We start from the raw sequence: 15,927 nt of genomic DNA, 5'->3' as shown, positions 1-15,927 counted from the left end.
GACTGCTTCCACCGTCACAAATTAAACAAATAAATATCATCATCATCATCCCAGCCTATATACGCGTCCCACTGCTGGGCACAGACCTCCTCTCAGAACAAGAGGGCTATGGCCCAAACAAATAAATAATAATAGTTTAATTCTGAAATATACATTTCAGGTCAAGTAACCATTAAGCTTTTGGATTGCGAAGGCAAGCTCGCAAGATTAGCTGAGAGATCTAAAAAAATCATGATACTAGTATATTTACGCCCTACCTACTTAAGATCTATATTTATTTATTAGCCAATGAAAATTTAGGTACAGAATTCCCAGTCAGTCCACGGAAACTTTACGTGTAATTTTTGATTAGGTCGTAGATAAATTTCGGCAAGTTTAAGATTCGATGTAAATAAAGAATAATAAATTATACGATACATGTTATGGGTAATAAGTTTCCGACATTCAAAAATATGCCAATCACCCTTTAAAGTTACAATATGAAAAAAAAAAAATTCCGAATCGCTTTTAATAAATAAGTTAATACCAAGTAATTTCTATCATTAAACTGAGCCATCTATCGAAATCGGAAATCATGGAAAACGCGATGTTCCTGGTATTAAACTTACATAGTACTAACAGAAGACTTTTTCATGCGCGCAATAAATAGTCTATGCCAAGGTTATCAATAAAGAAAAGTTAATAGCCAACTAATTTCATGGGATTACAGCACGAAGACTGAAATTTCGTGCCAGCACGGCCTGGTACCATATGCAAGGGGGCGTTCATGGGGGGGTGATAAGGCCTTTCGTATTCTTTGGGAAACCGATGGATTACAATCACCTGGACAGCATAATTAGCTTGATTTATGAAGTTTGTGGCGGTTCTAAAGTTTCTGGGTTAGAAAGTCTCGCCTTAATTAGTAGATATTGTGTGGAAATTCAATGCCTTTTTATGGTAGTTAAAGAAAAGCTTTCGAGGTTGTTAATTAGAATCGGGTGCGGTTATTGTACGACCCCGTATTTGTCGACCTGGAATGAAAGACAATGCACGACCTAGTAATTGAAACCTGAAACAGAAAATTTATAGTAATTACATGAGAGTTTGAATTATCAGATCGTAAATTTTCGGTCGTCTATTCCGGTACGACAATAACCTACAGGTCGAAATTTAACTGCACCCAATCTGTCGTATTTCGATGGTTTTTGAATTAAAAAAATGGTACCGTAATGTAGACCTAATCGACACTTGCAATGGCAAAAAAACTGGTCAAAAGAGAATCGGACTCGCACACCGAGGGCTCCGTACAAATTCGTAGGTAAGTATCTATGAATATTCAGTACTAGCAAAGCCCCTCTCCTAAGCAAAATTTACGCAATGTGACCCAAAAAGCACTTTAAAAATTACTAGCTGTTTCCCGCGACTCCGTCCGCGTAAATGTATGAAAAATAGTTTAAATATCCTATTCTCAGACCTACCGATAAACAAAAAAATCATAAAAATCGGACAAGCCGTTTTGAAGGAGTTTGGTCACAAATATTTTTGACCCGAGAATTTTACAGGTACTTGATTTTTATTTGTAAGTTAAGTAGGTATATTCCAATTCTTCTTCCCCTATTTACTGGCTACATTCATATTCAATATGTGAATAGTAAAATTTATATCCGTCGCTACCTTCATGTAAATGTAGACAAAAGGTACAGTGGTTCTGTTCAATACAATCCACGTAAGTAAGTAGGTATTAACTTGCTGAGCTGCCTATCACAAAGCCCATAAAGGTAGTAAATATTAATAAACAACAATGTTCGTGTCGTAAAACAATATTAAGGCTTATTAAATATGCGTTGGATATGAAGTTTATCGTGAGTTCAAAATCTGTAGACTTGGAAAAAAATCTAGGATTTTCTAGGTTAGGGAACCTTCGTGCTTATTACGCTACGAGTCATGGCGTTTGAACCCCATATTTGCATTTTTAATTTTATAACTGTGCTGAAACATTTTTATTTAAAAAAATGTACAGACTGTGTAGCGTAGGTACCTACCTACATACATATTTTCATTAAGTTGATTTACAATACAATAACTCTTTATTGAAACCAACACATTTTACCAGTAACCATACAAATAAACACAGATATGTGCAGGGTGTATTTTTGATACAACCCCAAACTTTGAGGGTAGTTAGTGAAGGCCGTAATAATCACATTTTATTTTGTTTTAGTAAAAAAAAATACTTATTATTTTCCTTACAAAAATAATTAGCACGCAATGTATCACTGCGTGATACTGCTTTGTTTTTATTAAAAACAAATTCAAAACGTGGCATTTGTTGACTTGACAGCTGTCACAGAATGCATCTCTCTCGTGTCAAATTATTGTGCGCATTACATTGCTGCTCGAAAATATTTCATAAATTAATTACGCTCTGGTAGTTAAATTTTAAATTAACACTTTGTTTTGATATCGGTTCACAGCACTTAAATTTTCGTCTGGTTACAGTCTGAGGTAATCTCAAAAATATACGCTGTAGAGATTTTATAAGGTAAGCAATAGGCGACCTTATCGCTTTAGAGCAATCGCTTTCAATAGAGAGAAGTAAGGTACTTGATGTAGATTTATAACGAAAATACAAGAAAATAAAAGACATGAAATTAACAGTTAATAAGAAGACATACTTTCTATTTTTGTTGTCATCCCAACTAAAGCGACCGAGTTTTTTTATTAATTTTATTTAAAAGCTTTAAAATGTATTTTTATTTTCATATTAAGAACTAAAAACTTGTAAAAATAAAAACAAACAACGTTCTAAGCGACAAGATAAATGTTAAGTTAAGTAGGCAGGTACCATCAGCCAAATATGTGGTCTACCACCCTAAAGTTGATAATCGTTTGCATGTCATAAAACAATAATGCCAATAGACGTATCTGTCAACTTGAAAGTTCGACTTTAGCGACATAATTCATTTGATAGGAACTTGTTTAAAAATTGATAGACCACTTATTTGGCTGATGGTACCTATGTATAAGTTAACAACAAAGTACAATTATTTATGTTGGGATGGTACTACTTAAGTATACTAATCCTATAACCAGCCGTGTTGCCGCAACCACTCGTGCGCGACGAAAACAATTACGATTTATCAAGCTGAGATGCAAGAGATTTACATTACTGCATAACGGATCACATTTATCTTCCTTTTTATTGTTACGTACAGCTTAGAGAAGAAAATGAAATACCTAAGTTACTGTATTAATACTAGCTTTTTTTCCTGTGATTTTTGTTGACTGTACTTGCACTGTCATGTCCTCTTTACCAGAAAGAAGACATTGACTTATATAGACATAAGAAATTGTTGTTGGTTTTGTTAGGTCTTTCTAACAGGATAATCGTAAAAATAAAAATGGAACGTTTTTAATTTCCAAGTTGGATAGCACAGGATATAACACTATCATAAAATCTTTAATGCCTCTAGTTTTTCGTGAACCTCATTTCAGAATGGTGTCGCGATCCCTAATCAATGTAGATTAGAACAAGGTGCTACTAATGAGGTCGCGGCATGTGATTGTGGCCTTTCAGGCTTTAAACCTTTCACCCTAGTTTGAGGGCGTGACCGGAAAACAATATAATGGCCGTTATTACTTATTACAGTGTGTAAAAATTGTACTCGCTATGAATATTTCATGGCACAACCTCCACTTCTGTTGGGGTATAGGGCACAACCTCCATTAAACTTCTGGGATCGAATAATTTTCTTCCATTGAATTCGATCCGATTCAGTCTGAGTCATCTAATTTCCACTTCATTCCTAACAAAATATAACCTTCTCTTGCTCTACGGAACGACGCCAAGTTAGTTTAGGACTCCCTTGTTTTCGCCAATTTTTGTATTTGATTAAAACTACGAACAAATAATATATAATATTTGGTCTTGTGTTTGTGTCACCCATCTGCTCTATTATATTAAATGTATCAAATTGGAAGCGGACTGAGTTGTAATAAGGTTTACATTATTTCGTTAGTTGGGGAAAAATGTAACTGTTCTGTTCCTACATACCTACCAATAGCTACTTTTATTGATATTATTTTATTTAATGTCCTAGTATTTTTACCCACAGCAAATATAATTCTATAGTCCTTTTAAACTAATAATTAACGCAAAAGAAACACAACAAAAGCTGCTAAAGATTCATACTTTTCATAGCTAAATGCTTTCAGAATGACTCATGGATTTGCATTCAGGCTCTTTTCCAACAAAATAGCAATAGGCCAAGTCATCGATCGAGTGTTAGAACTTCATTAATTCTGAATAGAAGTAGGAAATTGGTTTTAATTTTAACCTTTCATAAAACTTAGATAGGAACCTTTGTAGTTGTAGTATGATGAATTGCTTGGCTAGCAACCCATGTTAATTGTAGGTTGTTAATTATACGAATGAAAAGCAACTGGTTTTTGTTTTATTATTGAATATTTTTTTAATTAATATATTAAAATTAATAATTAATTACGAGTAGATCGTGAACAGGGATGTTTGAAAATAATTCCGACCCGCATTGGCGATAATCTATTGTAAAACATTACCTTCTTGCCAGATTCTTCTCAACAGAGGTTTTCCGAAGCGATGGTAGATTTTTTTGACATTCATAATCATAAGTGCTTAAATTGAATAAAGATATTTTGACTTTGACTAACACCAAGTAATAACATTTGACCCCTGTACGGATACTACGAAATCAAAAAATAGAAGTTCGTATCGTGCCGTCCCGCAGACGCTAATATTATTTAATACGAGAGTGAGAGGAATAGTACGATACTAACTTCAAATTTCGAATTTCGTAGTAGCCCTTCTGTGTTTGACCCGAGCGGTCAAAATCGCTCGAGTGTTTTCTCACACCTATGTATTGTATAGCAAAAAAAAACAACCTTTCTCTCTCTCTTTCCAGAGGGAATGCATTTCAGTCCACATCGGGCAAGCCGGCGTGCAGATCGGCAACGCCTGCTGGGAGCTGTACTGCCTCGAGCATGGTATCCAGCCAGACGGCCAGATGCCCTCCGACAAGACCCTGGGCGGCGGAGACGACTCCTTCAACACGTTCTTCAGCGAGACTGGCGCCGGGAAACACGTGCCACGGGCGGTGTTCGTGGATCTGGAGCCCACTGTAGTCGGTAAGTCAAGAAGTATACCTATATACTGCGTGCCTACTGCACACGGCGCGCAGAGCGAGGTGCGACCCATTGTGAAAGCCGCCTGAAAAGGGTCTCCCGAAAAGACTAAAAAACAGTACCTAAACACCTTTGGGTTCGATTCCCAGTGATGGTCTTATTTTTCTGGTTTTTCTGTGCATCTATATTTTCAGTTTGTATTTTCAATTTAGGTTTTACGGGATGACCGTAAAAGTAAAAATTTGGAATTGAAATAAAAAATACAAAAAGATTCCAAAAAACCAATCTTAGTACCTAAACAGCCTGCTCATACTGTTCTCGACTTACAACATGCGCCTGGCGAGACCTCTATTGACGCCTGAATAAGTTAAGGGTGCTCTTAATCTCTAAAGGATGTCCTGGATTCATTTTAAAGTACCCTTGTCTTGTCTAGGTCACAATAGAGCTCGAACCAAGATTTGAGTTTAAATCACAAATAAACAATAAAGTAAAGTATAAAGTACGCTTGCTTTTCTGCAACTACATACTTAGCAATGTTGCCGACATTCATCATCATCCCAGCCTATATATATGTACGTCCCACTGCTGTGCACAGGCCTCCTCTCAGAATGAGGGGATGTTGTCAACATACAAAAACAATATTATAGCAACAAATATTCAATGCAATCATCGCAGTCATTATCAATTCATCACGTCAAGGATGCGTCACAAGCCACAATGATAATGGCATTTCGTCAATTTGAGGTTTAATAGTAAATTTCTTGTCTATACTTACTCCTCTCGTCTATCAGATCTTCAATAAACTCCCAAAAATTCGACGCATCGTAATAACGGGTTAATTCTGGGCATCTCGTGCTGTTAAGCATTTAGCTGTGAATCATAAAATGCATAAGATAGTACTTCTAAAACCAGTAAACTACTTCTCGTCTCAGTTAATCACAGGCCTTTGACGATGTATCGATCCTAGTTAATCAAAACTTTGAAACTGCACCGCCTTTCACCCACGTCTGAACTTCAAGTATTATACTGAAAGCCTATGATCTAGAGGTCGCTGAACTGGTACCGGCCATTGACCCTGTCACTGCAGGCTGTCATTACGGGCAAATTCCGTTACACACGAAACTCTAACTGATGTAGCCTGATATAGATCACGATACTCGGGATTGGTTTACATTAGTGATGTGTGTCGATTTTATTACAACCTATCGCTAGGTCCCAACTAGGGTTGGCAACTGATTCTAAAACAAATATAGGATTTTCCAACTTACAGTACAGAAAATATAGTCAAATCCATTAGAACTCATTTAGACGATGCACGAACTTGCAAGCGGATTACGTAACGTTACGTTCCATAGCGGACTATCGAGGGACCACTGAAAACAAAAAAAAAAAGGTATTTTTGTATGGGCAAAGTTGCCCGAAATAAATGGATTTATTATTTTATTATTATTTAAAAAAAAGGATAATGCGTAAGCAAGGGAATTTTTAAAAACAAATTGAAAGCGTGTTTGATGGATGCCTTTCATGAAGAAAATATAAACATCTAATGTCTAATTTTTAATCTAACAACTGGTAGCATGGTGTACGGTTGTGTCACTCTGAAGATGAGCTCTGGTTCAGTTCGAAACGCGTCAGTGTAGTGTGGTGGTGGTGATAGATGGGTTTGTGTGATTTGTGTGTGTTCTTACAGTGTGGAGGTGGAGGAACTGCATGAACACGCATATTTTGCATAAGCTTAGCTATCGTAAGGTCGCGGGTGAGCAAGGAAATTATTTTAGTTCATTAATTTTTAATTGTTAGCTAATTGTGGTAAGTATTGTAGAGTGGTTGGAAGTACTTAATACGATCTAATTAAAGAGGTATATAACTAAAATAAGGAGTGTAGTATTCGCCAACAAACTGTTTTGCAGTTTGGCGAAGTATAATTGTATTTTTTTTTGTATAACATAAATGAGTAAATAAATTTAAAAAACTACTAATTTTATTATGCATCGATTCCATATCTGTATGCCACTAGTTAACAAACTGCCAACCGTCCTCCAACAGTTGCCATTCTTCTCTATTATTGGCCACTCTTTTAACCATGTGCTACCTGCAACAGCTTTAATGTCATCAACCCACCGTCTAAATGGTCTACCTCGTTTTCTCCTCTTGTGACTTGTGAACCAATTCATGACTAATTTGAAGTCAAAATATAGTACAAACCAGCGTACAATACTATATCATAGTACGGTTGGCAACCCTAGCCCCAACACACGCGAAGTTATGCCGGGACGGGACTAGGGATGTATAAGCGGTAAAATTACCCCGGTAAAAACGTAAAATATGGTAATAATAGGTTAAAAAACGTAACGAATGTACCTACTCATCTAAATACATACCCACCATCATTAGAGATACGAAGGTGAGTAATTTTGTAAGCCCGTAAATAGATTAAATTAAATTTGACAGATTTAAGAAGTAAGTTTTTCGGTTAAGACTATCGAAACACGTTTTTCTAACAACTGTATTTTGTGATTGCTTTGTCTTAGAAGTTTAATCTTTTTACTGCTTTACAGGATCTCAGACCAGAAGTACCTAATTGATAATAAATTTCAGCTTGATATCGCTACGCCAGTCAGACGTTGAACAAAGTGATCCTGTAAAGGTTTTGTTTTTTAGGCAAGTTTCATGAAATTGACGGAATGACGGAACGCATTGAAAAAGAAAATTCTCATCTAATCTGAAGGCCAATTTCTCCTAATCGATACAAATCGTATCGATCTCTGTATTCCGCAATTCACCCCTATTAATCTGTTCCAAACGCTTGGTACGTGACGTATAATTTGCATACAACATCGCTACTTTGTTACTGGTAGAAATCTGAGCTCCACGCATGGTAGCCATTGCAGTCACACCCCACCAGAGATCTTTTAGCCGATATCGAAAATACAAACTGAGACATGGATGCACAGAAAAACCAGAAAAAGAGACCAGCGCTGGGAATCGATCCCAGGTCCTCAGCAATCCGTGCTGCGTGCTCTAACCCCTACACCACCGCTGGACAGGAATCTAGACACGAATTTTTCCTATGCATACATACCTCAGGCTGCTTATTTCTACTACGCTACTTATGCAGCAGCACTAGCGACAACTATGTTCCGCTCTCATCGAGAGACGTCACACTCTACGTGCATAAGTAGCGTAGTAGAAATAAGCAGCCTGAGATATCTATGCATAGGAAAAATTCGTGTCTAGATTCCTGTCCAGCGGTGGTGTAGGGGTTATAGCACGCAGCACGTATTGCTGAGGACCTGGGTTCGATTCCCAGCGCTGGTCTCTTTTTCTGGTTTTTCTGTGCATCCATGTCTCAGTTTGTATTTTCGATATGGTTTCACGGGATACCCGTAAAAGTAACAAATTTGAGTTGAAATTAAAAATACAAAAAGACTTCAGAAAACCAATCTTTTAGCCGACTTCAAAAACAGAGTTTTTTATCTTAAAAAAAAAGAGGATATGTGACAAACAACAAGACAGCAAGACCAGCTTAAAGGTTCACCTTTATCATATCAGACATGACATCGAGGACACCATTAAAAAGCTTTCTATCACTACATTCTCGAAACATTCCCGTTTATACCTGCTTAGCTGGCCGTTACCCTTAATAAACATTTGTTTGTTTTTAAAGAATTTAAAAGTCTATAACTAATAATTATTGCAGTAGCTACATTAACTTATATATTAAGAACAGTCCTATCAGATCAAATATTTAATTTTCATTATTTTTTGTGGAATAATCGAGAAAAACTAACAAAAATGCACCGTTGCCAGCTCAGCAGGTATAGATATTCAGAGGCAAGCAAAAATCAGTAGCACTTCAATAGAGATGCTTAGTAGGTAGATAGGTACAATTACTTAAACCGTTATGTTCGAATGTAGCCGTCGTGAGTTGCTCCAGACGGCCTAATGTATTTAACTCATCAAACCCACTTATGACTGAGTGCTTTCTCTAATAAAGATCTCAATCTTGAGCCTAAATTAACTTGATATCGTATTTCCCTCGATTAAGATGCTAAGTATTTGATGAAAGCTTGGTGTTGTGCGCACACGTACTATATGCAATGTAGGTATACACCACGTTTTTCTTGATTTCGTTACTTCGACAGACGGCTCAATTTATTGGTAGAAACTAACTGGTACTTATTATCTTTTCACTTCTCATGCTCATAAAATGTTACTTTAGTCTCTGCACATCGGGACTAAAGCTCCTTTTTATTCTCTAGGGAATAAAGTATTTTTTTTTTTAATTTACGTTGGAAACCCCTAAACAGCCAACACGGTGTTTGTGAATGGAGGATTTTTAGGGCTGGAAATAACCTCAAAATGACAACTGTGCAAAAATATTAAAAAAACACGATTCAATTTCGAGAAATAAAATTAATGATTACGAATATGAATCTATTCAATTATATTAAGGATTAATTAATTTTATAATGCAAAGTCCAATTAGTTTTAAAATAGTTTTCATCAGATGATTCTCATGCTCGTTTGCCTCCCTCTCATAGTAAAAACAAGTTTTTGGTAAAAAATTCATTTTTAATACAAGCTTTTTTTGCTGACTGTACTTGTATTGTCGCACAAACTACATTTGCATACTAAATTTCAAGTCGATGCCACTAACCGTTGAAGAGTCCCGTCCTGTAGAGACGATCCTAGCCGGACTACCAGGATGTCACTACCAGATTATTGTATTGTCACGCAAGTTACATATAGTATACCAAATTTAAGTCAATCCAACTAATGGAAGTTGGTCGAATTTAGATTACAAGATTTGATTACAGACAGACAGACAGACACAGACAGACACACAGACAACGGGACACGTGAAACTACATAAAAGCTCGTAAAAAGGTGAACCTTTTTTTTATTATTTATTTACTCAAATAAAAAAACAAAAGAAGTACAGAAATACTTATAACTATAAACCTCTGCCAAACTGCGTAGCAGTTTGTTGGCAGAAAGTGTAGAACTCTCATTCACTATTTTGAATACTTTAACACTATGCCGGCTGCGCAGGCGCGGCGGTTTTGTCCAGCGCCGCCATTACTATTAGTAGCTATATAACGGTTGACACTTCCCTGTTCCAGACGAGGTCCGCACGGGCACGTACCGGCAGCTCTTTCACCCCGAGCAGCTCATCACTGGCAAGGAAGACGCGGCCAACAACTACGCGCGCGGACACTACACCATCGGGAAGGAGATCGTGGACGTCGTGCTCGACCGCCTGAGGAAGCTCGCGGACCAGTGCACGGGACTGCAGGTGAGATGTCCACAGCTAAACAAAGGCCTCCCCCTTAGGCTGCATGAGTTTCCTCCAAAGATGTGTGAGGAGTGTAGGTATAGAAACGCTTTTTCATCACACTTGCTCGTAAACAGTGTCGAAACATGTGCAGTCACCAGTCTTTACCGTAACCTTCCTCTAAGAAATGCCGTGATCAACTCCAGGGTTTCCTGGTGTTCCACTCGTTCGGCGGCGGCACCGGGTCGGGCTTCACGTCGCTGCTGATGGAGCGCCTCTCCGTCGACTACGGAAAGAAGTCCAAGCTCGAGTTCTCCATCTACCCCGCTCCTCAGGTAAGGCGTATTTAAAAATTTGGCGCCCCATTAAGTGCTGGTAAAATATATCAAACCTGCAATAGGTGCCATCGCCGCGAGATAAAAAGAATTTGAAAAAAAAAATGGGAATGGAACTTTTGCTACTATAAAATAACGATTCTGGTAAACTGATCAGCCATGTTGTCTGCCAAAGACGACATAAGACGTAGTAGACATAAGACGTGTCTGTCAATTTGAAAGTTGAACTTTAGGTTGCGGCTCCACTGAGGCGGAGACGAGCGGAGTGGAGAGGAGACGTGTAGGGATCGACCAATTCCTACACGGCTGATAATAATGAGGCGGAGACGTGTGGATTCAACTAATTTATTTATTTATTTTATTTATTAAAATTTATTTAGGAGAACAACAGCGTTACAATTCATCTTAATTCTAATTTGGAACTGATACGTAAGGCCAATCACAGTTACTCCCTATATTATACAATTCTTAGCTTGGGCTGAATGAGCCTGAATGAGCAAATTAACTTGGTAATAAACTTAATATAAAAATGAAAAAATACTAATAATAGTTTTAGTTAACTTGTGCGTGTGTGTATATGTGTGTGTTTGTGTGTGTGTGTGTGTGTGTGTGTGTGCGTGCGTGTGCGTGTGTGAGTGTGTGTCAAGGGTAACCGGTTTGTATTGTTAATGTTTTAATAGTTCTTTTGTGACTAAGAGTTTAAATGTGTTTCTAGAGGTAACAAAGGGGTCAACGGCTTGAAAGTTTTTATTATAAGAGCGTACAGTCCTAGTCAGTGCAGTAATATGATTGGTAGATCCCTAGGTACACGTCGCCTCCGCTCCGCTCGTCTCCGCCTCAGTGGAGCCGCAGCTTAAGCAACGCATTCTTTTTCTTTGCTATTTGGCTGACCACGTTTAACCCCCCCCCCCCTGTCCAGGTATCAACGGCGGTGGTGGAGCCGTACAACTCTATTCTGACGACGCACACCACGCTGGAGCACTCCGACTGCGCCTTCATGGTCGACAACGAGGCCATCTACGACATCTGTCGCCGCAACCTGGACATCGAGCGCCCGACGTACACCAACCTCAACAGGCTTATAGGACAGGTGACTCTACTCAGCATCATTTATATTTCGTTTTTTTAGCAATGGAAAAAGGGTAAAGAATCTTGATGAGTCCTTTTATCGAAAAGCGTTTTAAAAGAAGATAGATTTTGAAAATCAGAAATTAAAAATAATTAATAAATACGATAGCAGATTTTCTTTCAAATCTGCGACAGTAACTATTATCTAAACCAAAGCTGCGATTTCTGACAGAACACCGAATCGCCTACTTCTTTCAGATCGTCTCCTCAATAACAGCGTCTCTCCGCTTCGACGGCGCCCTCAACGTGGACCTGACCGAGTTCCAGACCAACTTGGTGCCATACCCTCGCATCCACTTCCCGCTGGCCACTTACGCGCCTGTCATCTCCGCGGAGAAGGCCTACCACGAACAGTTGACTGTTGCTGAGATCACCAATGCTTGCTTCGAGCCTGCCAACCAGGTAAGAAAAATATACCAACAAAGAACAAAAATCTATTTGTAACAAACTGAGGTCCCCCCCCCTCCCACATTTAACGGGTTAGCGCAGCTCCCTTTTTCATTAGGATAAAGCTCGCGCCAGAGAATTGACAGGAAGCGCACATCACTAAAGAAATTTAGGGCCAGAGTTTTCTATATGTTTGTGATAAAATAATCTAAGCATTCTTTTATTTTCAATTTCAGATGGTAAAATGCGACCCTCGCCACGGCAAATACATGGCCTGCTGCATGTTGTACAGGTAAAGTTTAAAAGAATGCCGTTTTTGAAAACATTTTTATGTCCGGTTCGAAGGACCAATATTTTTTATTTTATTTTTAACTTGTAGAGGAGACGTGGTACCTAAAGACGTGAACGCAGCCATCGCTACTATCAAGACAAAACGGACCATTCAGTTCGTGGACTGGTGTCCCACAGGATTTAAGGTATAATCATTATGCACCTTTCATTTGATAAATAGCATAGTTTACTCGAATCTTTAACCAACACTATACTATTTATAGTATTATAATACAAACACTTGATACATTCTCGGAACCATCCGCGCAGCGGAGTCGTTAAGCAACCGCCAAGCCATCTTAACCAACTTCAAAAAAGGAAGAGGTTCGCAATTCAGTCAGAATTCCGTTTGGTCCCATAATCCCATTAGATTTTTTTTAAAGTTGTATTTATATGAAACTTGAGGTTCTTTGTTGTCAGGTTTTTCTTAATTTATGGCGATTTTTGTCAGACACTAAACCAGAGGTTCCCAAACTCCTAGCCTAGCGCCCACTTTGAAAATCAGTTATTTTTGTAGTGCCCTCCATTTTTTTTCACCTTAAAAACCTCAATAACATTAGTCTCGCTTAATGAAGGCACAAAGGTGAAGCATTTTTCTGGGCCCCTTACCGCCCCCCTCTAGGCCTCCAACGCCCACAAGGGGGCGATATTGCACAATGGGAAAGACTGCACTAAACACTAACATTTGTCATTGTAAGGTGGGCATCAACTACCAGCCGCCCACGGTGGTGCCGGGCGGCGACCTGGCGAAGGTCCAGCGCGCTGTCTGCATGCTGTCCAACACGACCGCCATCGCCGAAGCCTGGGCCAGGTGAGCCAATACCTCTAGTCCTTTTAGCCGGGCTTGAATCCGGTATAATACCTAAAGATACGCGTCCACTGCATCAGAGCGTACACCGTAAGGAGCGGACGGATTTGTTGCTTTGTATAGATTTCACGGCGCAGAAATACCATACAAAGTCCGATTCCGATGCAATGGACGCGTGGCTTAAGGCGGCATGGAAATATAACCCAAAATGTTATTTCCTTATCGCTCGTTAGATACAAATGTGAGCAGGAGATAAATATGATTTTGGGTTCTACTTTCGTGCCGTCTACTATACCAAATACACCGGCACACAAAACTACGTCGTCCCTGAACATAGGAGCTCATTATACAACCGACTCTGCAACCACACAAGGATATATGTAAATCAAAACCGCTTATCTACGACACGTTAATACCGCGTGTCTGCACTACTATACATATTTCTTTTATATAAACACAAACAAACAATTATCCATATTTATAAGCTATCCGGATTTAAATTATATCCGAACCTGGGGATAATTCCCCCAAAGAAGTAAACTGTGTTTGACGAGGAGTAACGAACGGGATACTTACTCGTACACCAGACACAGTGGGGCATTGCAATGAGGGTTTTAATAGAGGGGAAATATCGCTAGATGGCGTCAGTATCGTAAGGTCCGTTTGACGTTTGCTTGCGATTGGCTCATTTAGTTATTTTTCATCACACTTGCTCGTAAACAGTGTCGTAACATGCAGGCTACCTTGGTTGCAACCCCCCAAATAAAACCCTCGACCTTAATGGGATTCTCATAAAACCCGTGGTCGGTAAATGAGTCATTGCCCGTACTAATTTTCATGCCATGAAGCCCAAGGTCGGTAAATGAGTTTGATACTGCATGGCGTGCTGCAGCGCGGCGCGCGCAGGTCGGGTACAGCTACGTGGGGTTGGGTGGCGCGGAGCCTGGCGCTGCCAAGAGCGCAGTTAGTGGTATCGGCAATTTTTGGAAAAATATTAGGTTTTCTTTTACAAATATACAACTTAACTCGCAAATGTGATGAAAAACATTGTATGTCGCACGGGCGGTACTAGAATTACGAACATCGACTCATTAAAGCCCTCAGTCTTCGATAGTCTTCTAATAGACTCTCGTTCGTAATTCCTTATTTACCGCCCTTAAGACACAATGTACTATAACCAATCACAAGCAAACGTCAAACGGACGTCGCGATACTAACGCCATCTAGCGATATTTCCCCTCTATTAAAACCCTCATTGTTTTAAGAGTTACCATCTAGGTACAGGGGTAAATTCCAAATAAAGGTTAGGAACCACTGGTCAGATCAATCGGAGCACCATACTTACACGTCTTCTTAACCTTTTTACCAGATTGGACCACAAATTCGACCTGATGTACGCGAAGCGCGCGTTCGTCCACTGGTACGTCGGCGAGGGTATGGAGGAGGGGGAGTTCTCCGAAGCGCGCGAAGATTTGGCGGCGCTGGAGAAAGACTACGAAGAAGTCGGGGTCGACTCCACGGAGGGCGAGCTGGACGAGGAGAATGAGTACTAGGGGTTTTCAGGAAATGGGGGTGAGCGTTTTGGGAATAGACCAGAGATTATAGTCCCTTTTTTTTGACAATGATTTTTGCTGTTGGCATTTCCACCTTGGCCGGTTCGCCCTGACCAGGGGGATAAGAAGAGGTCGGTCTCTGCCTGCCAAATGCCATATCGACTATATTGCTGAGCCGTAGTTGAGGGCAGGACCTCAACCTCCCCAATACTGAAGCTTTTAGCTATCGTATCACTTGAACGTTTCCTATTGTTTGGTCTAGAGTTCCGTTTGGGGACTATAGTTGTCCTTGAAGTTAAATTCTAGCTACGGTTTTAATATGATCAGTCTGATGCTTCGGACGCCGAATTAGTGATGGCGAAAGCCTGGATGGATGTAACAAAAAAATACCGTAGCTCTTGTTGTGTGATTTTCGAACGCTCACCTCTACCCAACAAACCCAGAACGAGTGATTAAGAAACTGTGGTATAAGTAAAGGAGTTAACGAATTAACTTAATTAACATTTCCAATGCCTTAGTAGATTTAATGAAGTTTTGTACCAATGTTTCTAAGAGTTGCCACATTTAAATTTCAGGCGACCGAAGATTATTAAAGTTTTATTTTTCTTGGCATTTTGTTCCTTTATTTTTGCATAATTTTATAATTAAGATAGTTAAGGTTCGCGCTTGACTGAGATGGTAAACAGTACAAACTTTGCAAAGACAATTTTCTACGAATTAAAAAGTTATGTGCCTGTTTTTGAATTATTTAATGCATTTATTAATTGTAATTAAAACCGTGATAATAAAATAACGTTTGTATTGGATTTAATATAGTTTTATGCTTGGAAGCTAACTTATTTCAGAGTTTTATTTGGATTGTGATTTGTAACGAAGTAATTTTGTACTTAGGTTTACGATGGTTTTTGATGCACAATAAAATTTTACACATTACAGTGTGTTTTATTAAAGTTCGTCAAATCATGAACA

General features: G+C 39.0%; 1 protein-coding gene across 1 annotated transcript in view; it reads left to right on the top strand.

Annotated features, from left to right (window-relative positions):
• LOC141427257 (tubulin alpha-1A chain) overlaps positions 1-15,891 on the top strand; it is a 31,384-nt gene extending 15,493 nt beyond the window's left edge. Inside the window, exons 2-10 of the mRNA XM_074086513.1 lie at positions 4,920-5,142; positions 10,266-10,438; positions 10,624-10,752; positions 11,672-11,842; positions 12,079-12,282; positions 12,504-12,559; positions 12,647-12,743; positions 13,296-13,408; positions 14,775-15,891. Of these exons, the coding sequence (XP_073942614.1) occupies positions 4,920-5,142; positions 10,266-10,438; positions 10,624-10,752; positions 11,672-11,842; positions 12,079-12,282; positions 12,504-12,559; positions 12,647-12,743; positions 13,296-13,408; positions 14,775-14,958 (1,350 nt within the window). The 3' untranslated portion in view covers positions 14,959-15,891. The remainder of the gene's footprint in view (positions 1-4,919; positions 5,143-10,265; positions 10,439-10,623; positions 10,753-11,671; positions 11,843-12,078; positions 12,283-12,503; positions 12,560-12,646; positions 12,744-13,295; positions 13,409-14,774) is intronic.
• Positions 15,892-15,927: the final 36 nt, after the last annotated feature.

The sequence above is a fragment of the Choristoneura fumiferana genome, chromosome 4 (assembly GCF_025370935.1).
Source record: "Choristoneura fumiferana chromosome 4, NRCan_CFum_1, whole genome shotgun sequence".
NCBI lineage: Eukaryota > Metazoa > Arthropoda > Insecta > Lepidoptera > Tortricidae > Choristoneura > Choristoneura fumiferana.
This window is presented reverse-complemented; position numbering and strand designations above follow the sequence as displayed.